Source organism: Equus asinus, chromosome 6, assembly GCF_041296235.1.
Source record: "Equus asinus isolate D_3611 breed Donkey chromosome 6, EquAss-T2T_v2, whole genome shotgun sequence".
NCBI classification, from domain to species: domain Eukaryota; kingdom Metazoa; phylum Chordata; class Mammalia; order Perissodactyla; family Equidae; genus Equus; species Equus asinus.
In genome coordinates, this window is record NC_091795.1 from 14,573,753 (window position 1) to 14,599,038 (window position 25,286).

At 36.9% G+C, this 25,286-nt stretch overlaps 1 protein-coding gene across 8 annotated transcripts in view; it reads left to right on the forward strand.

The window, feature by feature from the left end:
• The window catches only part of AFF3 (ALF transcription elongation factor 3), a 573,094-nt gene that overhangs the window by 408,383 nt on the left and 139,425 nt on the right, over positions 1–25,286 (forward strand). For 4 of the 8 annotated variants that reach the window (XM_070511624.1, XM_070511625.1, XM_070511628.1 and 1 more), the window contains one exon: positions 15,329–15,382. The exons of the other annotated variants lie outside the window; for them this stretch is intronic. In XM_070511624.1, the coding sequence (XP_070367725.1) occupies positions 15,329–15,382 (54 nt within the window). The remainder of the gene's footprint in view (positions 1–15,328; positions 15,383–25,286) is intronic. 8 annotated transcript variants of the gene reach the window in all.

A 25,286-nucleotide genomic window follows, 5' to 3' on the forward strand; every position in this document is an offset into this window, starting at 1 on the left:
GTTGTATTTTGGAATTAACAAACTCAGTTTTAAAAAGATAAAAAAGGCACTTATAAAACATATTTTGTCTTTTTCTTCTCAGTCCTCAAGGAATCCAGATATATTTTAATGATTAATTTGATACCAAATTTATATACTAAAATTTAAATAAAATAATTCACAAGCTAACAAATTATTTTAGCTCCGCAGGAATCAGTAACTGGTTTGCTCCTTAAAAATCTTTGTTTTCCTCACTCTGAGGGCCGAGATATGTTTTCTTATTATGACAGCTTTGTGAATTTGTCTGCCTGTGGACCGGTGCTCTTGTGACTAAGCATTTAAATCCTATTGCTTAGAAATCGCGGTGTACGATATAGTATTATTGAGTCCTTTCTTTTGTCTGAGATCTGTTTCTCAGTCTATGAAGATCCTTTGGCTTGCATAGGATGGCTATATATTTCATAAAGGATATGATTATATGTTAGTCTTTCTTAAGATATGACCCTAAAAGTTCTAAATAGTTCCATTATTGTGATTTATGCTGATATGATGAATATGACTAGTTTTAAGTGGTTAAAATATTACTAATTTTTAAATTTTTGAGCTGCAAGATATAATGGGAAAAGGGTTTTAATGCCATCTGGAGGCATTCTAGAGAACTGAAAAGGGTAGAATCACTTAAAAATTTGATTCTTTGGAGTAACATTTGAGACTGGGTAAGAATTTATGCAACTAGAAAGTAAGCTATTTGGGAGTTATTACATTTTTTGTAAGTAATTTTATGAAAGTGCCAATTATTTTAGAAACAACAATTTTCAAATGCTCATTAATGAAATCATTTTAAAAACAGACAAAGGAACATACAAAATACATTGGAAAACTGCTAACATCCTACATTTAATTTTACAAATTTTAAAATCATACTCAGTAGATACTGATTTTGTTAATGGAGTTTGATGTGCCATGAAAGTTCTCCTTCCATTATTTCTAAAAACTCTATTCTCTAAAAGAATTGGTTTCTATACTTCAGTACCTTATAAAAGTAAATATGTTGTCTGAGGAATTTCTTTTACACCGTCTAGAGATTCGACAATGATAAAAGTTTGAAGCATCACCCCACATCTTTAAGCAAAGCAATTCCTTAGTCATCTGCCTCACATCCTGCCTCTTGAACTAGAAATAAAGACTGAAGTTACAAGCATCTCTTTTAAAAGTGGAGAATTCCAAACTTGAGCCTCTTAAAGAGCCCTCTAACAGTGGTTCTGTTATAATTAGGCAAGAGGAGCAGCCTGCTATGAATAAAGAACAAGGACTCAGGATGCCTGAGACTTGTGGAGCATTTTACATTATCTGTGCAGTACCTTATTTGAGCTCTCTTTAGGTAGACAGATTGGGTGGGGATAATATCCTTATTTTATATATGAGGAATCTAAAGATCAGAAAAGTCATTCAACTTAAGTGAAAAAATTAGGGCACAAATCTTCAGATATTTTGCTTTTTTGCCAATTTACCATACTGGAGAGTCAGTGGATCTTAGGAGACAAAGAAAAGCCATGAGTCAGAATCAACTAGAAAAACTGAGATCAGATTATTTAAGTGGTAAGTGTATTGGTTTGCTAGGGCTGCCATAATAAAGTACTGCAGGTGGGTACCTTAATCACAAAAATTCATTATCCCACAGTTCTGGAGGCTGGAAGTCCAAGACCAGTCAGTAGGATTGGTTTCTTCTGTGAAGGAGGGATCTGTTCCAGACCTCATTCCTTGTTTTGTAGATGGCCGTCTTCACTCTATGTTTCTTCATATCATCTTCCTTCTATGTGTGTCTCTGTGTCCAAATTTCCCCTTTTTATAAAAATACCAGTTATATTAGATTACGGTCCACCCTAATGGCTTCATTTTAGCTTGATTACCACTGTGAAGACCCTATCTCCAAATAGGGTCACAGTCTAAGGTACTGGAGGTTAGGACTTCAATACATGAATTTTGAGGGGGAAACAATTCAATCTATAACATTAAGGGTCAGAGCAATCAATCAGAAAGATTCAGAAGCCAGGTGAGCAGAACCAGGAGTCTACAGATGCCAGAAGACTAGACAAGGTGAGAGAACCTAAATAAAATAGACCAAAAATTATGAGCTCCATTGGAGCTGAAGTGGTGAAGCAGAGCAAAGAAAACTGTAGATAACATGCATACAAGGCATTCATGGTTTGGTGGGACAGACTCAGCTTCAGTAATGCCTATATATCCCTCTGTCTGTATAACTCCATGACCCTGTAAGTTGTTTAAAGCTATTATCTGGGTTTAAATTTTAGTACAAAATTGGAAGTCTCCAGACAGAGAGTTCCTTTCCTGAAGAAGTATCTTTCCTCACTGGTTTCTTTTGAAAGCAAGATATTAGCATTATTTACAATGGCCAACATATGGAAACAAGCTCATTTTACCCCATCAATGGATGAGTGGATAAAGAAAATTTTGTATACATATACAATGGAATATTATTCAGTCATAAAAAAGAATGAAATCTTGCCATTTGTGATAACATAGATGGACCTTGAGGGCATTATGCTAAGTAAAATAAGTCAGAGAGAGAAAGACAGATACCATATGATCTCACTTTTACGTGGAATCTTAAAAAAACAAAACTCATGGATACAGAGAACAAATTGGTGGTTGCCAGAGGCAGAGGTGGGGTGTGGGCAAAATGGGTACAGGTAGTCAAAAGGTACAAACTTCTAGTTATAAAATAAGAAGTCCTGAAGATATACTATATAGCGTATGACTATAGTTAATAATACTACATTGTATATTTGAAAGTTGCTGAGAGAGTAGATCTTAAAAGTTCTCATCACAAGAAAATATTTGTAACTATGTGTGGTGATGGACATTAACTAGACTTAATGTGGTGATCATTTCATAATATGTAGAGATTTCAAATCATTATCTTGTACATCTGAAACTAATAAGTGAACAAATAAAAGCAGGAGACTAATCATGATATGTTTTAGACAGTCATTGCCTGGTAGAACAGAATAATCTGGATAACACCTGAGGATCCTTTCAGGATATATTATTTAATGATTCTGTGAGTATTCATAAAGAGGAAAGGTGCAATTTATTCTTAACACACACAAAAAAAACCATAAATTAAAATTTCTAGGATAGCATTCCAGTTATATCAATGATGGAAGAGCTTATATTAGATTAACTCTCCATTAGATAAGTATTATAAACTCTGGACAAAAAACTATTTGAAGACATTAAAGGCTGACTAAAAGAAGGCAGAGAATGTTGGGAATTTGGTCCTTGGAAAAAGGAAATTGGGCTGGGTGAGATCTATATTTATACAGCTTCTCCCCCGAAGGCACTTTCCAATTCACAAATAGCAACTAGAATTCATGGAGAAAGCCACAATCATATTTGCTTTAAGTGTCAGAGAATGGAGTTCAGGGCTGCCAGAGTGGCTGGAATTTAAGGAAGGAAATTCCAGAAAGAAGTGAGTCATAGAGAAGAGAGCTCCAATTCTGTGTATAAATTCCCCTTAATCCTTGGATGACTCCCAAACGGCATGTGTGTGGAGGGGCTGCCAGTGAGCTCAGTGGAAAACAATAGCTAGAAAGCTGAGTGGAGATTTCAACTGCTGTCTGTTGCCTACAACTACTGCCTATAGAGTTTGGAATTTGAATCTCACTGAAGTGGGATTCAAACCAAAACAGACCATAACAAAGTGTAACACTAAACATCCACCAGTTCAAGGTGATCAGCTAGTAATTTGTGTGATGGAACAACAATAACAAAAAAAAATCAACATTGTTTAAAGGAATAAAACAGAATCTAGAGTCATGATAACATTCACAATATTCACTATCTAATAAAAAAATTGAAGGATTTTTGAAGAAATAGGGAAATGTGATCCATACTCAAGAGAAAAAGTAGTCACTATAATAGATTTTGAGATGACCTAGATGTTGGAATTTTTAGACAAGAATTTTAAAGCAGCTATTATAATATGTTCAAGGATATAAAGGAAAACATGATCATAATGATCATAATGAAAGAAGAGGAATCTTAGCAGGGAAATGAAAATTATGAAGAAGAACCAAATGAAAATTCTGAAACTGAAAAGTATAATATTTGAAATGAAAATTTCACTGGATAGCCAATAAGAATTATCCAGTATGAAGAAAAATGAGAAAAATGATTTAAAAATGGCAAACAGACTCTCAGTGAATTATGGGACAACCTTAAGTAGTTTAATATACACGTAATTGGAGTCTCAGAAGGAGAGGACAGAGAAAATAGATCAGAAAAAAATATTTAAAGAAATAATAGCTGAAAGTTTACCAAACTGGGTGAAAACATTAACTTACAAATACAAGAAACCCAGCAAACCCTAAGCAGGATAAATACAAATAAAGCCACACCTTGAAACAATATAATAAAATTGCTAAAAACTAAAGATAAAGACAAATTCTTGAAAGTTGCTGGAGAAAAATGACATATTCGGGGGAACAAGATACAGTTAACTGAAGGATTTCCATCACAAACTACAGAAGCTAGAATACAAGGTAAAAACATCTTTCAGGTGCTGAAAGACCAAGAAAAGATAAAGAACTGTCAAGCTAGAATTCTAAATCAGCAAAAATATCCTTCAAAACAGAAGATAAAATAAAGACATTTTTGGATACACAAAATCTGAGAAAATTCATTCCAGTAGACTTGTACTACAATAAATGATAAAGGAAATTTGTCAGGCTGAAGGTAATAGTATCAGATGGAAGCTCAGAACAACAAGAAGGAACTATTTACAGGAAATAATAAATATGTGTAGATGTAAAAGATTGTTTAATGTAGAAAATATTGTTTTGTGAGATTTGTGATGTATGTAGATATAAAAATATGACAAAAATAGCACAAAGGATAAGAAAGGGCAAATGGAATTGCATGACTATAAGGTTCTTACATTTTATGTGAAGTGGCATAGTATTAAATCTAAGTAGACTGGTGATAAGTTAAGGATGCATAGTATTATACCTAGAAAAACCACTAAAAACAAATACAAAAAAACCCACAGCTAAAAAGTCTTTGGAGGAATTAAAATAAAATACCAAAAAATTAGATTAATAAAAAAAAATCACCAGAAAGAAAGTACAGAAACAAAAAAATAGGAGGTATCAATAAAAATAATAGTAAACCTAAATCCAGCCATATCAATAATTGCATTAAATGTAAATGGACTAAAAACTCCAATTAAAAGGCAAAGACTGTTAGACCGGCTATAAAATCAAGACTGTCTCCTGTTCACAAGATACACAATTTAAATATAAAGACATAAATATGTTAAAGCCAGAATATGGAAAAGATAGACTGTGTAAACAGTAAGCATAAGAAAGCTGATGTGACACTATTAATATTGCCAAATAGACTTCTAGACAAAGAGTATTACAAGACATAAAAAGAACGTTTCATCATGCCAAAAAGATCAGTTCATAAGGTAGACATAACAGTCATAAATATGTGTTTACTAACAGATCTTTAAAATGCATGAACCAAAAACTGCTGGGACTACAATAATAGTTAGAGATTTTTAACATCCCTTTTTTTGAGTAATTGGTAGAAAAATTCAACAAAATACTAGGAAGTATATAGAATATTTGAACAACATTAGCAACCACTTTGACCTAATTGACATTTATAGAATGCTACATTTAACAAGTGCAAGATATAGAATCTTATCAAGTATGCATGAAGCATTCACCAAGGTAGACCTTATTGTGAGCAATAAAAGAAGTATCAATAAATTTCATAGGATTAAAACCTTATAGAGTATGTTCTGTGATCATAGAATGATTACACTGTAAACTCAATAGCAATGAAATATCTGGAAAATTTCTAATATTTGAGAGTTAAATAACATTTCTAAATAGCCTTTCAGTTGAGGAATAAATCACAAGGGAAATTAGAAGGTGACTTTAACTGAATGAAAATGAAAGTACAATTTATGAAAGTGTATAGGATTTACTAAACAATAAGCACAGCAAAAATTAAATTTATAGCTTTACATGCTTATATTAGGAAAGAACAAAGTTGAACATCAGTAAAGTGTTTCCATTTTAAGAAGCTAGCAAAAGAAGAATAAATTAAACCCAAGATAATTAGGAAGAATTACATAATTAATATAGAAATAGAGATGAACAAACAGAGAAAATTAATGAGGCCAAAATTTGATTCTTTTAAAAGATTATTAAAATTAACAAAACACTGACAAGGCTAATCAAAAAGGAGGGAAAACACAAATTACCAACTTCAGCAATGAAAGAGGGACATCACCACATATCCTACAGAAATTTAAACAGTAATAACTGGATGTTATGAACTACCTCCTGCTAGTTAATTTGGCAATTTAGATAAAATAGTCAATTTCCTTGAAAAATGCAGTTTACCTTAACTGTCACAAGAAGAAATAGAAAATCTGAATGACCCTTTCTCTATTAAAGAAATTGTATTTGTATTCAAAACTTTTCCACAAAGAAAATTCGTCCAGGGCCAGATGGTTTCACTGGTAAATTCTATCAAAACTTTAAATAATAAATTTTTATCCCAAAGAAACACCAACAAATGAACTACCAGTCTTACACAATCTACTTCAGAAAATAGGAAGGAAAACTACCCAATTCATTGTGTAAGACCAGTGTAACTCTGATACCAAAATCTGACATAACCCTTATAATAAAAGAAAATTATAATCCAATATCCCTAATAAACATTGGAAAATTCCTTAACAAAATATTAGTATATATAATCCAGTGATATATGAAAAGGATATAATTCACTATGACTAAGTGGGGTGGTGATGTTATCACAGGAATGCATGGCTGGTTTAACATTAGAAAAGTTAGTTAATGTGATCTACCATATTAATAGAATAAAGGAGAAGAACCATAAGATCCTCTAAATAGATTAATTAAAGGCATTTGGCATAATTCAACACCCATTACAAGAAGGGAACTTATTCAATCTGACAAAGGACATCTACTCAAAAACATGCTGCTAACATCATTTTAAATGGTGAAATACCAAACACTTTCCTCCTAAGATCTGGAACATAGCAGTGATGTCTGTGCTTATCACCTCTCTCTTTTCAATGCTATACAGGAGGTTGTAGTCAGTGCAGTAAGGCAAGAAAAGAAAATAATAGGCATAAAGATTGAAAAGAATGTTTATAGAGAAAACTCTAAGAAATCTAGTAAATAACTACTAGAATCAAATGAATTTAGCAAAGTCAATATGCAAAAATCACTTGTGTTTTTGTTTGTTAGCAATAAGCAATTAGAAAATGAAATTTAAAAAGCACTTCCATTTACAATAACATAAAATACTTGAGAAATTTAGCAGAAGATGTATAAGACCTGTACACTGAAAACTGTAAAACCTTGACGAGAGAAATCTAAGACCTAACTAAATAGAGAAATGTTCATGAATTGGAAGACTCGATAATGTTAATATGTCAGCTCTTCTCATATTGTTCTATAGACTCAATACAATCTTGATCAAAAGGCTGGCAGGATACTTTTGCCGAAAATGACAAATTAATTCTAAAATTTTTATAGAAAAGCAAAGAACCTGGGTAGCCAAAACAGTCTGGAAAAAGAACAAGGTTCGAGGCCCTACAGTTGCTGGTTTCAAGACTTACTATAAAGCCAAGGTCATTTAAGATAGTGTGGCGTTGACATAACACAGACAGATAAATCAATGGAACAAAATAGAGTCTAGAAATAGACCACACATATATGGTGAACTGATTGTTCACAAAGGCACCAAGCAGTTCAGTGGGGAAAGCCAGATCTTTTCAACAAATGATGCTAGAGCAGCCACTAGGGAAAAATACGAATCTCAAACCACACACAACTGAGGTGGATCATAGACCTCAATATAAAGGCCAAAACTATAAAGCTTCTAGAGGAAAACATGGGACAATATTTTCACAGCCTGGGGTAGGCAAAGATTTCTTACAGAGGTCATGAAAACACAACATAAAAGAAAACCATCATGAATTGGAAATCATCAACATACAAAACATCTCATCAAAATGACAAGGCAAGACACAAACTGAGAGAATATATTTGTAATACATATATCTGACAAATAACTTGTATCCAGAATATATAAGGAACTCTGACAATTCAATAACAAAATGATAAAGAAACAAATTTTTTTAACAGGCAAAAGCCTCAAACAGACAAAAAAGGTATACAAATGGCCAATAAGCAGTTGAAAAATTCATTTCACTAATAACATTCATCTTCAGGGAAATACAAATTAAAGCCACAATAACATACCACTACACATCCACTAGAATGGCTAAAATTGAAGAGACTGACGACACCAAATAGTGGCAAAGATACGAGGCAATTGAAACTCTCCTGCATTGCTGGTGGCAGTGAAAAATGGTATAACCATTTTTGAAAACTGTTTCTTATACACAAATTTATTGCATTACCCAACAAATAAACACACACTTAGTGCATGACCCAGCAATTCTATTTGCATACATTAGTGTGGGAAAAATGAAAAACATATGTCCTTTAAAAGATTTATACAAGAATATTTGTAGCAGCTTTATTCATGATGGTCAAAAGCTGGAAACAACCCCATTATGCATCAACTGGTGAATGAATAAACAATTGTAGTATATTCACACAACGGAATACTTCTAATCAAAACCAACAAACTGCCCAACTTGATGTATAGATCCAATGCAATCCCAATCAAAATTCCAGCAAGTTATTTGGTAGACATCAACAACCTGATTCTAAAGTTTATGTGGAGAATCAAAAGACCTAGAATAGCCAATACTATACTGAAAGTTGGGCCACTGACACTACCTGACTCCAGGACTTACTGTAAAGCTACAATAAGTAAGACTACATGCTATTGGCAAAAGAATAGAGAAATAGATCAATGGAACAGAATATAAGGCCCAGAAATACATACCCACATATATAGTCAACTGATCTTTGACAAAGGAACAAAGACAATACAATGGAACAAAAATAGTCTTCTTAACAAATGATACTATAACAACTGTATATCTACATACAAAAATACCTAGCTTGAAGTGGCAAAGTCAGGATTTGAACCCAAGATTCAGCTCTTAACCACTGTCCCTTTCTGCCGCTACCTCAGAGCTCTTATGTAGTTTCTCTGGAGACAACGCCATCTCAGGAAGAACAAGTAATTAAGGTAATGCCTGCAGAGGAAGAGTAAACTGAGATCCTGCTAGATTGTCATCTGCACTAGAAAAGTTCTAGGAATAATGAGCAAATGGAGAGTTCCGGGATACTCTGAAGACCACAGTTTGGCAGGGTCACTGTGCTTGCTTAATCCAGATTTGCCCAATGCCAACAAATCCACTCTCAAGTCAGAGGTCAATAGCATAGGCTTGTAGAAAAATCCTAAGGGAAGACCCTCCTACATTTGTTCCTCAGTCGAACAAAGTAACTATAACTGTAAAGAGTAAACAAAGATTTGAAATGACCTTTATAAATTAAAGAAATGGGATTAAACACAATGTATTCAACTCCTAGGAGAAAAAAGTAGATAAAATGAAGCAGAAGGAAAATGGTCCTTCAGGTATGCACATTGTCCAATAAAAGACTTGGAAATTATTATAAGCTCAAACTGAATTAGAGTGACTGTGAAATGTTCTTTCTCCCTAGTTAATACAGCAGTTGAAATTAATATATGGAAAGTGCCCATGCTTCGTAAGAAGTCAATTAGTTATTATTGCTATCTTAACAGGATTCATGACTTTTGAAAGATAGAAAACAATCCTGTCTTGACAGTTGACAATGATCAGAGCTTAATTAGAATTTTAATTTTTCCTTAATAATATAAAGTGGAAAACTTAGAAAGGATTAAGGGTGATAACAACAAGAATTGAAAGCTGGGGCTGTGAAGAAGAAAGACTGAGTGGTGAGTCTACCCTAGAGATATCAACCAGAATGAGCTCTTCTCCAAGCCTTCAGACGATAGGACCATAGGCAAGGAGTACATTGCTTTACATGTCCCCAAGAAGAATGCATGGTCTGGAGGAGGCTGAAGAATTCACCTCCATTTACTTCTATTTTTAAATGTCTTAGAAGATGGGACATCATTGATGGGTGGAACAGAATGGGTCTAGGTGATGCCCAGAGCTCCTTTTCAGGTGTATAATGTGCACCTCTGAGTCATTTATAAAGATGAAAGGTGAAATACGTTCATATCAATGAAAAGAACTTGTCTTTGTCAGTTCAGGCAGTTATAACAAACTACCATAGACTGGGTCGCTTATAAACAACAGGAATTTATTTCTTACAATTCTGGAGGCTGGGAAGTCTGAAATCAAGGTGCCAGCAGATCCAGTGTGTGGTGATGGTCCGCTCCCTGGTTTGCGGATGGCTGTCTTCTTGCCGTGTCCTCACATGGCAGAAAGCAGAGAGATAGGAAGCAAGCTTCCTCGTGTCTCTTCTTATAAGGGCATTAATCCTATTCATGAGGGTTCCACTCTCATCACCTAATTACCTCCCAAAGGCCCTACCTCCTAACACCATCACATTGCGGGTTAGAATTTCAACAGATGAATTTTAGGGAGATATAAACATTCAGTCCATAACAGTATTCATTAAAAATATCTTCTGCCCACTATAGAGCTATCTTAGAAAATGTTAAATATGGGGGGAAATATGCAGAGGAAGAATTATGTGCTAAACATATAAAGAAATCTATCATTTATGCATGTGCATTTAATAATGAGGTTACACAAACTGATCACATAAGAGGTTCTGGAAGTTGAGAGGTCAACGTTGATTTGAGAACTGTTACCAAAAGACGTTCTTTTTTTCAGAGAAATTTGAAACTCTCCTGATATTTATTTTGGCCATAGCATTCTGTGTCTAAAATGATGAACTGTGGCTTTTCTTTTAGTCTATGAGGTGTCTGTCCCCAGAGACTTCCTTTCCGTATCTGTTTAAGTAATTTGCCAGGATTCTGTCTGCTAAGAAAATGAGAAACTAAGTGTATAGCCTTTGCTTAGAAAAAATTTGGCCACATCCTGTTTCTCCAACTGTTAGACACTAAGAATAAAAAATAACATCGGAAGGGCCTTTATGGCTCCTTGGACGCCCTCGTTACGTTAGATGAACAAACTAGACTTGAAGGCCTTCGAGGGCTGTGGCTTTTCCAGTGGATAAGGGAGGAAGACCTGGCATTCAGGCACCACCAAGTCCAGGTGGGGCTGGGCAGCTTTGCTAAGGGAGGAGAGATGTGAGGAAGCTGTATCAGTTTTACCTGAGAGGGAAATTAGATGTTGCTACTGTATTGGTTGTACTCTTAGATTAAAACACTAAACGAACCCAAGAATGTAGACTGGAGATTATGCCATCACAGAACAAGGCTGCAAACCTTATCCTCTGTGTTCTTACACCAGACTGGAAGGCCCATGGTCCCAGAGGTCATAAATAAAGAATTCTTCAGCAAAGCTAGGGAGTCTATCCCCCGACCGTTGTTTGGCTTCCCAGAGGCTCATGCATTTTCTTTCCTCTACACACAGGCTCCATCCAAAAGTACCTCTCTTCAGGGTATTATCTAGGTCAGGGTTTCTCAAAATGTTTTTGTAATTTAATTTTTTTCTTTTAATTGTGATAAAATACACATAGCATGAAATGTGCTGTCTTAATTATTTTTAAGTGTACAGTTCAGTGGCTTGAAATACATTCACATTGTTGTGCTACCATTACCACTGTCTATCCCCAGAACCATATCTCTTCAAACTGAAACTCTGTACCCATTAATACGCCAATTAATAAACTGCCACAGACAATACTCCCCATTTCTCCCTGCCCTAGCCGCTGGCAACCGACACTCTACTTTCTGTTTCTATAATTCTGACTATACCAGGTACCTCATCTAGGCGGAATCATACAATATTTGTCCTTTTGTGACTGGTTTATTCAATCCGCATAGTGTCTTTAAGGTTCATCTATGTTATAGCATATGTCAGAAATTCCTTCCTTTTGAAAAACGAATTTCCTTTCTTTTTAAGTCTGAATGAGATTCCATTGTGTTTGTATACCTAATGGAATAATATTCCGTTGTATAACTGTATCACTCTTAGTTTATCCATTCATCCTGTCAATGGACATTTGGGTTGCTTCTAGGTCTTGGCTGTTGTGAATAATGCTGCTTATGAGCATGAGTGTACAAACATCTCTTTGAGTCCCCACTTTCAATTCTTTGGGATGAATATCCACCTCAAACTTTTTGAACATAACCTCCGCAGTCAGAAATCCGTTTTACATCATATCCTATGAGAGTGTATGTACTGAAACAAAAGTATCACAAAACATTACCTACCATTACTCTGACATTTGCTGTTCTTATTGAATATTTTTAAGTGCAGGTCAAACCACACAAATTCACTTTCGTCAGCCAGTGTTCACAAAATACAGTATAAGTTAGTGACCAAATAACAAGATAGTTTCTGCCAAAGGAGAAACTGCCAAGGAAGGAGAAGGAAATAATGTGTTTGGGGCTCTGCCATGTTTCTAGCACTGGCTCAGACACCTTATGTGAATGATCTCTCCAGTCCTCCTCATCGCCTTGAAAGGGATTCTCCCTTCCCATGTTACACATGAGGAAGCTAGGCTGAAAGAGTATGAGCTTGTCCAAAGGCTTGCATCCAGGGAGTCTGCTTCCTCTCAGTCCTGCCACTCTTTCTGGCCCACGCTGCCAAGACGGACTGGTTTGTGCAGCACCCACAGTCCTCTCCTCAGAGAACCGTGAGCATTCTAATAGGGCCAAGGAGAGCTTGAACTCAAAGGACTGACAACTCGGAAAATGTGAGGACCCATGACGGCCTCAAGAAGTAGGTATTTGGGGCGTATGCCATGCGAGAAGAGAAGGTTTTTCGGTGACCCCTAATTGGACCACATGAGCAGCTGTTTCCTTCACTTAATGATTAAGGTGGACACAGTCTCTGCAAGTGTGTCTGGCACCTTTGCAATGAACTCTTCCAGTCCACAGAGATAGTAATTAATAAACTTTGGCTACTCTGTATCCCACTGTGGCTTTAGCAGATGGCAGTGTTTTTCTGAGGAGTGTGTGGTAAATTAATAAATATTACCATATTTATTGATTGCCACGGGTAATCAATAAATATTGCCTGACATTGACAGACTGATTGTACTTCCTCCAAATGTTTTCTTTCATAAAGCTTCTTCATACTCTTGTGTTGAAGCCTTGCCCAGCATTTAGAACATAATACTTATTCAGTAAAAATTATTAGTATGAATAAATGAATGAATACAGAATAACACAAAGGATGGCTGGAATACATTTAGTGTGCATTTTATATATCTTCTGTCAGAAATACCATTACCTAGATTTGTTCTTTCTTTTCTGCAGATTTTAATTAAGTTATAAACCTCCAAAATGCAGAGCTTGTATATTTACAAACTAAGTTCTTCCCCCCGCCCCCAGATCACAGATTCTCTCTGCACCTCATGCCTCTAATGCCAGTCCTTTCTCAGACAGGCCGGGCCATACTGGTACTTTGCATGCATTCAATGCCTATTTTGTGCCAGCCACTCTACCGGACACGTTGTCTTATTTCATTGACACAAGAATCTAAGGAGATGAATTATTACGTTATTACATCTCATATTACAGAACAGAAAACTGAAGTCTCAGAGACATGAATTGGCTCTCAGAGGCTTCACTGTTGGCACTGGTGAAGCTGAGATTCAGGCCGCTTGGAGGCACCACTTTAGGTCTTTGGCACATGAAGTAAAAGAGATATTAAGGAAGAAATCTTCTTTCTGATCAAAGGGCTGGTGTTTTCCTAGAAGCCTTAATTTCGGCCCTCCCTCCATGTTGTCGAGAGAATTGCATCCCGAAGAGCCTGTGAGGAGGCTTGGGGGAGGAGAAAAGGGGGAGCCTGGTTACGGACGATGAATACACGTGGTATTTCTGCACAGTGATGGAGGTCTTGGAAGTAGCATAAGCTGGAGTCTGGAATTCATCTGACAATCTAAGTAGCTGGCAGAAGCACAAGGACAGCTTCGCAGCCCTGGCCCACCTGCTCACCTCAGAGGGCCTTCTGCTGTTGGCAGAGTGTATTTGGTAAAGCAGTGCTCACATGATCCCACCAAAGCATGTAAAATATTTAAGCCTCTGCCCTCAAGGTTCTGCCACAGAGAATTCCACCCCCACTTTTAGCTTCTTAAATGGTTGAAATATACAGAGGGACAGGGGATGTAGGGATAACGGGCAGGTGACCAAACTTTCACGCATATGCACACACTCACCTTTCTATGTAAAAAGGGCTATTCCTGCTTTAGGAGGACTCCACGAGATTTAAAGCATTTCTTTAGAATAGTACAAGTGTTGGTATACCATAATCAAGAGGTAACAAACACCGAATACTGACTGTGTGCCAGACTGTATATATTTAGGGTAACTATGTAAAGTGAGATAACAGTTACGCGGGGACAAGTATAAAGGGAAACATAGAGTCACCTTGTAGATGAATCAACTCTTGAATCCTCATAGCAACTCAAAAAAGTAGACAGCATTAGAATCTCCCTCTTATAGAGAAAGAGACCCAGGCTCAGAGGCTCACACAGGGAGTGTGGCCCAGCCAGGATACTACCCCAGAGGTGTCGGACTGCAAAGCAGCCCTCCCTTGACACTGCCTCAGACTCCAGACACTGAGCTGTGCTCTTGTCTACATCTACTCTGCTGGACTCCATGGCTGGTTCAGTTACAAACAAATGAAGTTTGAAGTGGCTGGACGGCAGAAAACCCAGTGACTGGGGACTATTTCTCTTGAAAATTTATTTAACACTAAAGCTAGAGGATTGAGTTAGATTAATTGGCTTTTAGGGATGGGAGAGAGAGTGTTATTCCTTTGCTTTTGGAGTTTTGAAGAGTAAAGAGAATAATCAGCAGGGCGAGACAAGAAAAACAACCACTAGTTGTATAGGCCTGTTAACCATATACCTTCACTTCTTGAAACAATGTGTTGCTAATTTCACAGAACCCCAAAAGTTGTATATTCTGGAAACAAAGAGAATTTTAATGGATAAATACATAAAATATTGTTATTTATAAGTTTGAAAAATATGTATTATTCATTTGACCTCAAGAATTTTCATGAGCCAATTGTAAAAATAGTGACATTCTCTGATTTTGTATATTGTTTTCCTGTTGACAATTTGGGCCAGGTCGTATGACCCTCACCCCCCCAAATTTACTGAGCATTTACTGTGTTCTAGACACTATTCTAAGCATTTTACTCATATCCTTCTCACAGCTCTCTGAGATGGTTATCCCCATTTACAGATAAGGGAAATGAGGCACAGAGAGGGTAAGTAATTTGCCCAGAGTCACATGGCTAGTGTGTGACAGAGCTGGGATTTCAACTCGATTTTGACTCCTGAGCCCATGCTTTTGACCACACTTCTATACAGCCTCAATTTCTGCTATGAGATTTCAAAATAATTCCAAAATACTGAACATTAATGTGTCTCTGAACAAAAGAACAGCATTTCTGAATTATGTGTCACTCCTGGGTATACTTAGATGTTGGAAAATACACTTGAATTAACAATTACCGTAATTAAGATATTTATCTTATCTTTAAATGTCTGGAGCATATCAGTATTTTTATCTTCCCTTTCAAAATGTCTAAGGTCATCATTTTATTACATTTTGTAGTACGTTTGAATTCTATTGTTTTTTTCTAATAATTACTGTTACTAATCATGCTAAATTGCCTCAGAGTGAGAACTGTGGAGAGAAAAACCCCTCAGTGTCTTTAAAAATACTAAATTTGATGTTCAAATTTTGAAGAAAAATGATCAATTAAAATGAGTGTTTGTACGGTTTTGTGGCCAGACTGAGATCCCATGCTGCCTGGGGGACCGACTCTGCAAGTTCTGGACTCAGGTGATGCTGGGTGAGACCTGAAACCTGGGACAGACTTCATTGTCAGGATGTGGTGTGCTCTGTGGAGCTGTTGGTATAACTTGATGGGTCAAAAATAAACTAAAGTAAAGCCATGGAGCGTGTCATACCTAGACACAAATCGTTCAGAAGGATAGGAATGGAAATTTCTCTTCTTCTAGGAGTTGTAAATGGATGTCTTTGTTGTTTTTTTATCCCTCTGTTGAACTTCCAAGCTAGGATTGCCAGATAAAATACAAGACACCCAGTTAAATTTGAATTTCATATTAACAAGGAATAATTTTTTAGTGTGTATGTCCCATGCAATATTTGGGGATAATTTTTTAGTATAAGTATGTTCTATGCCACATTTGGGACATACTTTTACTAAAAAAATTGTTTGTTTTGTACCTGAAATTCAAATTTAACGTGGCGTCCTGTATTTTTATTTGCTAATTCTAGCAACCCTACCAAACACTACATAGACTGTAGCTCCAACTGGGCTTTAATTTAAATGCATAAGTTATCAAAGAACAGAAGATAGACAAGGTAAAGAGGAAGAAAAAAGAGAAGGGAGAAGAGATAAAGTAATAGAAGGAGAAAGAGAGAAAGTAAGAATGAATTCTGGCAATCTGCCAAGTAAAATAACTAACATTTTGCAAGAAAGAAATCCTAAAACTGAGGTCATAGGATGGAAAAAGTCTGTTTCACAGACTCTTTAGCCTGAACATTGGCCAAAAAAAAAAAGAAAAAATAGCAGGCATCCTATTAACATCTAAATACCAAAGCTCATCCAGGAATGGAAAGATTTGGAATTTGGAGAGTCTTAGCTTCCAGCTTTGTTAGAATACCACAATTCTTTATTAATTGCAAGGAGGATTTTGTCTTTTCAGTGAGATGCTTTGGTAATTCGATATCAAAGAAAGCTAACTAACTTCAGTCTGTGTTACTAAGACGCATTCAAAACTTCGTGGATAAGCTTTTGTTTGCTTGCCTTGCGCTGAAATGCAAAAAACTACCAGATACCTGATATGGAGAAGAATTTACCTCTGTTTAAAAATCACAGCTCTGCTGTGAAGCATGAAGATGGCTTTTTTTTTTTTTTTTGAGTTAAAAAATATTAACTGACAGCTTCGAGACATTTTTTCTTTAATCTCTAACCAGACAAAATGCTATAAGCAAGAAACCTCTCGCCTTAATCCTAGACACGTCACAGATGTGACACTGTTCTGTAGGAGATGGCTTTTTAACTGTGGACGGAGAAAATAAGCTTTGGAATTTTTAGGATGTTATTGCAAGCAAGTTTACTAGTTTTTGACTTACTAAGCCACAGCTGGAGCCGGCCTGCATCAGGGTAAGAATATTTTCCTGTTACTGTTATATCTTCCGTATTTCAGGAGTAGGATTATTACGTTTGGGGGAATATGGCCTTTGAGGCTTGTACTGTCTGTTGAATATGCAAATGTGAATGTCCTATAAAAGAGAGGAACTGACAGTTTCCGTCTGTGCCGTAAACTTAAAGAGTCCAACAGATGATACGTTGGAGCTGCTGGAGCAGGAAATGGATCACACCAGCTTTGGGGATAAAAGAAAATTTTGTATTTCTTTGAGAGGCATTTAAAGGGCTGGGCTTAGAGCTTCTCTCAAAGCCAAACAACGGTGTGCCAGAGTCACTTTTCTGTATCGTTGTATTGTTGCTGCTGCTTAAAAAAAAAAATGGCCTAACGGTGCAAGGAATTTTCTGACCAAATTAATTATCAACCTGCCTGATAGTATTTTCTTTTGAATTAGTGAAATATAAACCATCATTGCTTTGTCTGTCATCTCTCCTTCATTCTGCATCTTGTTTCTTTTATAAGGTACATTGCGTGGCTAATTCAGAGAAAGAACAATGTTGTTCTGTATGCTTTCCCTTAAAGAGATTTCAAAAAATTCCAAAGCCGGCCTCTCTCCCAAGAGCCAGAGGTGGCATCCCCACCTGCCCAGCTGCCTCTGCAAATGCACTGAGAAGATTCAGGGAGCCACATCAGTCCACTGGTCCCAGCCAGGTTAGAAGCAGGTGCCGTTTTGATGGGAGAAAGGTCGAAAGGAAATTGTCAGGTGACATAAATAACAGAGAACCAATCAGTATGGTGAATTCAAGTATCCTATCGAACTAGTTCACTTTTTCAATCCAGTCTCCTCACCCTAGTTCCTAACGAGGGTGCACGTCAAATCACCTAGGAGCTTTTAAAAATGTTAATACCCATGCTCTGCAAAGTCTGCTCAGACAGTGCCTCCCCATGATTTTGAGACATGTCCTTGGTTGAAAACCATACTCGGGAGGTTCCAAACCCATCTAACCGTCAGCATCAGTGAGGAGGCTTCAAAATGCAGATTCCTGGGCTCCCTCCACCAGAGTCTGATTCAGTGGGCCTGAGTTTGGCCCTAGGAATCTGTATTTTTGAAAAGTTTCCCGATTAATTTTGATGATTAGTCAGATTTGGAAACCATCTTTGTTCTAATTGAATGACATTAATTTCAGCAAAAAAAAAAAAAGGAAGCGTTTTGATTAAAAAGAAAAATAAGTTAGTCATGTGTACAGTGCCTTTGGAGCAACATTCTACATTTCTATTATTTTCACTTTAAACTTTCTCCTAGCTTCATCCCTGCCTGCTTCTCTCCCATCCCAGAGGAAGAAACGCTTGATCCTTCTCTCCTCAGATGCCCCTGACCTCATCTCTTTCCTCCTTCTCCAGGCCCCTCTTGCTCTTTTCTTAGGTCCTCTTCCTACCTGGGCCTATCAAATGCTCATATTTTCCCAAAAAAAAAACAAAAACAGCTATCTACCCTTAGAGCTACTGAGCTCTCTCTCTCCCAGTCCGTAACCTCTCATGGGCCCTCCTTCCTGACCACCTGTCCACTACAGCTGGTTTCTGTCATCTCTACTCTGTGGCCCACCATGACCTGTTTGTCACTGGGCCAAACCAGTGGCCCTTTCCCAGTCCTGAACTTCCTTGATGTCTTTGCAGCTTGTGACCTGTACTGTTGATCATGCCCTCTTTGAACCATCTATTCTTTGTCTGCCATCCTACTGCATTCTCTTGGTTTTCTTCCCAGGGTTCAGCCTGTGGTCTGTTTCTTTTCTTTTTCCCTACCTCTTTCTCATGGTGATCTCATCCATTCCCATAGCTTTAACTCTCATCTCTGTCCAGATGCCTCCCAAATCAAGATCCCTAACTCTGATGTCTTCCTCGAGCTCCTAACTAGTCTTTCCAGCCATCCACTGAGATTCAAACCCTGCACGTTCAAATCTCACATTCCTCTCCATTCTGTCCCTCCCCAACTCTTTCTCTTATATCACGTACTTTTGCTAATGATGCCACCTAGAGTCAAAATCGTGGATTCTCTCTCCTTCCTTGGCTCCAGAACTCAATCACTTGCTGTATCCTATCGAGTTCTATTTCCACAGCTTGTCCCGCTTAGTTCTAGAGGAGTCCCCTTTGTTTTCCACGGTTTCAGTTACCCAAAGTCAACCACACTCCGAAAATATTAAATGGAAAATTCCAGGAATAAACAATTCATATGTTTTAAATTGTGGGCCATTCTGAGTAGCATGATGAAATCTCACAACATCCCCTTCCATCCTGCCTGGAATGTGAATCATCCCTTTGTCCAATCTATTCACGCTGTATGCACTACCCACCGGTTAGTCACTTAGTAGCCCTCTCCATTATCAGATCAACTGACACAGTGTCACAGTGCTTGTATTCAAGTAACCCTTATTTTACTTAATAATGGCCCCAAAGTGCAACAGTAGTGATGCTGGCAATTCAGACATGCCAAAGAGAAGTCATTAAGTGCTTTCTTTGAGTGAAAAGGTAAAAGTTCTCATCAGTATGGAAAGAAAAAAAAATTGTATGCTGAGGTTGCTAAGATCTACAGTAACTTTTATTACAGTATATTGTTATAATTGTTCTATTTTATTGTTAGTTATTGTTGTTACTCTCTTACTGTACCTAATTTATAAATTAAGCTTTATCGTAGGTACATATGTATAGGAAAAACTGTAGTATATATAGGCTTCAGTACTCTCTGCAGTTTCAGGCATCCACTGGGGGTCTTGGAACGTATCTCCACACATAAGGGCAGGCTACTGTATCTCTGTTTCCATGGCAACACCTTAGTTTACACCTTCCCTGCTTCTATAGAAGCCTGATCTCCCTGCCTCTAGTTTCTTCGCTCCATCTCTATGATTCTGCCAGATTAACTCATTTAAAATGCCGTTCTGACCGTGCCACTTCTCTTCTCTGAAGTGTTCCATAACCATGATAAGTAGGCCTTCATTTATGCCGTTCCTCTGCTCAGAATGCTTTCTCCTGATTCTCCTGTGAGACTCTCTCTTGGTCCTCACATGAGAGCTTCTCCTACTTCTCCTGTGAGAATGCTACTCAGGTTTCAAGGTCTACCTCAGTTTCTACCTCTACCATTATACCAAATATATTGGATCCTGATTTTCTTCCTAATATATTTCCTCATAATATAATGAATATATTAGTAATAAACATATGGCAGGTGTATAAAATCACAACAGAATGGAAATTCACCTTAGTTATTGCCTGAACATTTTGAAATGTGGGTTAGCCAAGTATTAGCACACTGACCTAGGAATGTAATACATCTCATGATCCAGAACCGTGTACTTTAATCCACTAACTGAGTGACCCACGGGATAGAAAAGTAAATGAAGGGCAAGAAGCATGGTTAGTTGCTTTGTTGGTTTTAATTTCTAGAATCCAGAGATAGTGTAGGAACCAAATCCTGAAAGTAGAATGGCTCTTGATGGTGGAATCCACACCTTCTGATAGCTGGTACTTCATTTTACCCGATTACAGCCACACATATGATACTATATATTGATGTTGACCTTGTGCCTAGAGCTGTTTTCTTACATCTGAAGTCTAAGCCATAGTGGCTGGTTATATTCTTATGTTTCTTTAAGGTACGTGCATGGGCATAAAGGAGGGTGTGTTGAATGAGGTACCTACAGGCCTGGTGCCTATATCAGTAAGGTACTACTGGATACAGGAATGACTCGGAGACCTCAAGTTCACACCAGAAGTTCAGGGACCACAGAGTTTGCGTATTTCATACCTAAACTTCTAAAACTTTATTCTGATCCCAGGTGAGCTATTGAAGATAGTTTTTACAGTCAAAAGGATAAGGGGCTTAAATGGAGGTAAAGTTTCTACATTTCACTCAAAGTGGATACCATAAAGCTGTGATAAGTTATCTATGTATATTGTAATGCTTAGAGCAACCCCTAAGGAAACTATACAAAGCAATATATTCAAAAATATTGTAAATAAAATGGAACTCTAAACAGTGTTCAAATAACCCACATGAAGGCGAGGAAAAAGAGAGGAATGAGAAACAAAAGGTAAAAACAGCGAATAATATGGCAGACTTAAACCCTAGCATATCAATAATTACATTCAATATAAATGATCTAAATACACCAATTAAAAGACAGACATTGGCAGGATGGATTTTTTTAAAATGACCCAACTACTCACTGTCTACAAGAAACTCATTTCAAACATAATGACATAGGTAGGTTAAAAGTAAAAATATTGGAAACATACATCATGCAAAAATTAATCAAAAAGTTAGGAGTGGCTATGTTAATATTTTTAAAAAGTAGATTTCAGAGCAAAAAATATGACTGGGAACAAAGAGGGAAATTACGTAATGATAAAAGGATCAATCTACCAAGAAGATATACCAATCTGAAATTTGTGTACAGAAACAACAGCACTTCAAAATACATGAAGCAAAAACTGATAGAGCTGAAAAGTTAAATAGATAAATCCACAGTTATAGTTAGGGACTTCAAAACCCCACTCTCAGCAATTAATACACTACATCTAGACAGAAAATCAGCAAAGATATAGAGGAACTGAACAATACCATCAAATAACAGGATCTAATTGACATTAACTTGACCCAACAACAGTAGGATACACATTCTTTTCAAGCACCCATGGAACATTCGCCAAGATAAACCTTATTCTTGTCACCAAACAAACCTTAACAGATTTAGAAGAATTGAAATCATGTATAGTATGTTCTCTGACCATAACAGAATCAAACTAAAAATCAATAGCAGACAACAGGAAAATCTCCCAACATTTAGAAATTAAACAGCACGCTTCTAAATAACCCATAGGTCAAAGAGGAAATTTTGAAGTAAATTTATAATATACCTAGAAATGAATGAAAATGAAAACATAACTTGTCAAAATGTGTGGAATACAGCCAAAGCAGTGCCAAGATGGAAATTTACAGCATTAAATGCTTAAATGAGAAATGAGAAAAGATCTCAAATCAATTATCTAAGTCCTACCTCTAGAAAAAGAGGAAGAAAATAAACCCAAAGCAAGCAAAAGAAAGAAAATAATAAAGATAAGAATAGAAATCAGTGAAATTGAAAACAATAAAGTTAATAAACAAAAAACTGGTTCTTTGAAGAAATTAATAAAATTGTAGCAAGGTTGAAGATAATAAGAAAGAAAACACAAATAATCAATATCAGAAATGAAACATGGGATATCACTGCAGACCCTGCAGATGCCAGAAGGATAAGGTAATCCTATGAACAGCTTACACATATAAATTTGACAATTACATGAAGTGGACTAATTCCTTCAAAACCACAAATTATCAAAACTCAGCCAAGTTGAAATACTTAACCTGAATAGCCCCAAAACTGTTAAAGAAATTTACTTTGTAATTTAAAAGCTCCCCAAAAAAGAAATCTCCAGGCACAGATTATTTCATTGGAGAATTTTATCATATATTTAAAGAAGAATTAACATTAATTTTATACAATCTCTTTGAGAGAAAAAAGGAAGGAACACTTCCCAAATCATATAACGCCGGTATTACCCCGATGCCAAAACCAAAGACAAAAGAAAAAAAGAAAATTATCTCTCATGAACTTAGACATTAAAAAAATTTCCAAGAAAATTTTAGCAAGTCAAATCCAACAATGTGTAAAAAGAATAATACACCATGACCAAGTGGGATTTGTTTCAGATTTGCAAGGCTGGTTCAATGTTTGAAAATCAACCAGTGTAAGCTACTATGTCATCAGGCTAAAAAAGACAAAGCATATGATCATATCAATTGATGCAGAAAAAGCATTTGACAAAATTCAACACTCTTTCATTATAAAAACTCTCATATACAAGGAATATAACGGAACTTCCTCAACCTCATAAAGAACATGTACAAAATACTTACAGCTACACCATACTTAATCATAAAAGAGAGAGTGCTTTCCCTCTAAGATGGAGAGCAAGGTAAGCATGTTCAGTCACCACTCTTATTCAGTGTAGTGCTGGAAGTTCTAGCCACTGCAATATGACAAGAAAAAGAAATAGAAGGCATACATATTGGAAAAGAAGAAATAAAACTGACTCCATGTTGGAGACAACATGCTTAGCTGTTTAGAAAATCCCAAAGAAGCTACCAAATAGAATAAATAAGTGAGTCCTCTAAGATTACAGGATACAAGATCAACACAAAAAAATCAACTGCATTTCTATATACTGACAACAAGCAGAAACCAATAAAAAATACAATACCATTAACAGTTGCTTCAAAGAAAATAAAACACTGAAGTATAAATCTAACAAAATGTGTACAGGGTGTCTATAATGAAAATTATAAAATTCTGATGCCTAAATGCCTAAAATGTTCTCCGTTGGTGTCTATAATGTGTGTCAGCACTGTGGAGGAGTCTTTTCTAGAAGAATAGTGCTAACTCTGATCCATGATAAGCCTTGGAAATTGCTGGGTAAATATGTAAAAGATCAAGTGCTTAAATGGATAAAAGTTATTGGCAGCAGCTATACTGATATAAAAGTTTTCCACTGTGTCAATATCAAAAGCCCAAGAAGCCAGATTCCCAAAGTGAGTCAGAGGACTTGGATGGTTTTGCATGCGTGTAGTTAGCCAGAATCAACACCCTTGGAGTTGAGGTACAATTTCCAAATCCTCAAACGTTATGGTGACAGCCACCCAGCACCCCAGTGCTGGGCAGTCCAAGGCATGAGTCACAGCGGACTCTTGGACAGTTAGCACACTAAAGGATGCCCAGCTTGGCCCCAGCACTCCATCGTTAGTGGTGTCAGAAAACACGTAGCTGTCCTGGGGGCAGGAAAATAAGCTTTAAAAACCACAAATAAGCTGCTAAACTAGTAGTCCAAAGGCAAGGATTAGAGATGCCTGGGTAGAGATGGTCACATAGATGAGAGTTTTCAAGCTGGGAAGAAGTTTGGAGGTGGTCCGGTTCCTGGAACTTTGGGTCAGGTCCAGGGACAACACAGCACTCTGCCATTGCCCATTCCTACAGATGATACACACTTGGAATTCTATTTTGAACAGCTTGGAAGTATACAGAGAAGTTCTGGAGAAGAAAAAACAGCAGGCATAGACCTCATAGAACTCAGAGGTGAGACCTGGTGCAGGCAGTAGATACACTGGCAGCATGCAAGGTCACAGTCGAGTGCTTGTTTCCTACCTGGTTTATGTTCATAAAACAATGTTTTCAAAGCGCTTTCAACTCTATTCCATCACATTGTCTTCAACAACAACCTGTGAAGAAGGCAGAGTTAGTTTTATTCCCAGTATAAAGAAACCACAAGGAAGTTTGTGGGTAAGTAGTTAACATTAGAACCAGGAGGAGAACTCCTATCCTCAGATCTGCGGATTCTCAGCTCTGGATACCTGGTAGAGTTGTCAGACCCTGAAAGGACCCTGCATCCTTAGCAGGACCTGTTTTTCTCTTGTTCTGGTCCCAAGGGCCTTTCTATGAGGGCAGAATGCCTTGCTTATTTAAAACAAGAACTAACCTTTACAACAGAAGTATCTGCAGAAACCTAACTCATCATCTTCTCATAGCTCTTCCTTGTTACATTTGCCCTATAGACATGAAACTTGCTTTTTGTTTTTTCTTTCTCTGAAAAACTCTAGGCTCTTAACAGTTGGTCTTTGGGTTAGTAAGTCTCTTTCAAGGTAGCATATCTGCGGTCTCAAACACACACCACTCCCCACGCCCAGAGCCGGGATGGGCAGAAAGCCATCTCATTCCACCTGGAGTGCCACCAGCTAAGTAGGTGGTGGGACCCCATGTGGCATTTAGAATTCTCAAACCTATAGGAAATTAATCCGAACTCTTGTGAAATGCCCCCCTCCAGCTTTCTCCTACTTTTTCTAGTCTCTGCTCCTAAAGAGCTAGGCTGACTTTTTTTCCTCAGGGTGGGAAGAAAAGTTGGGATAAG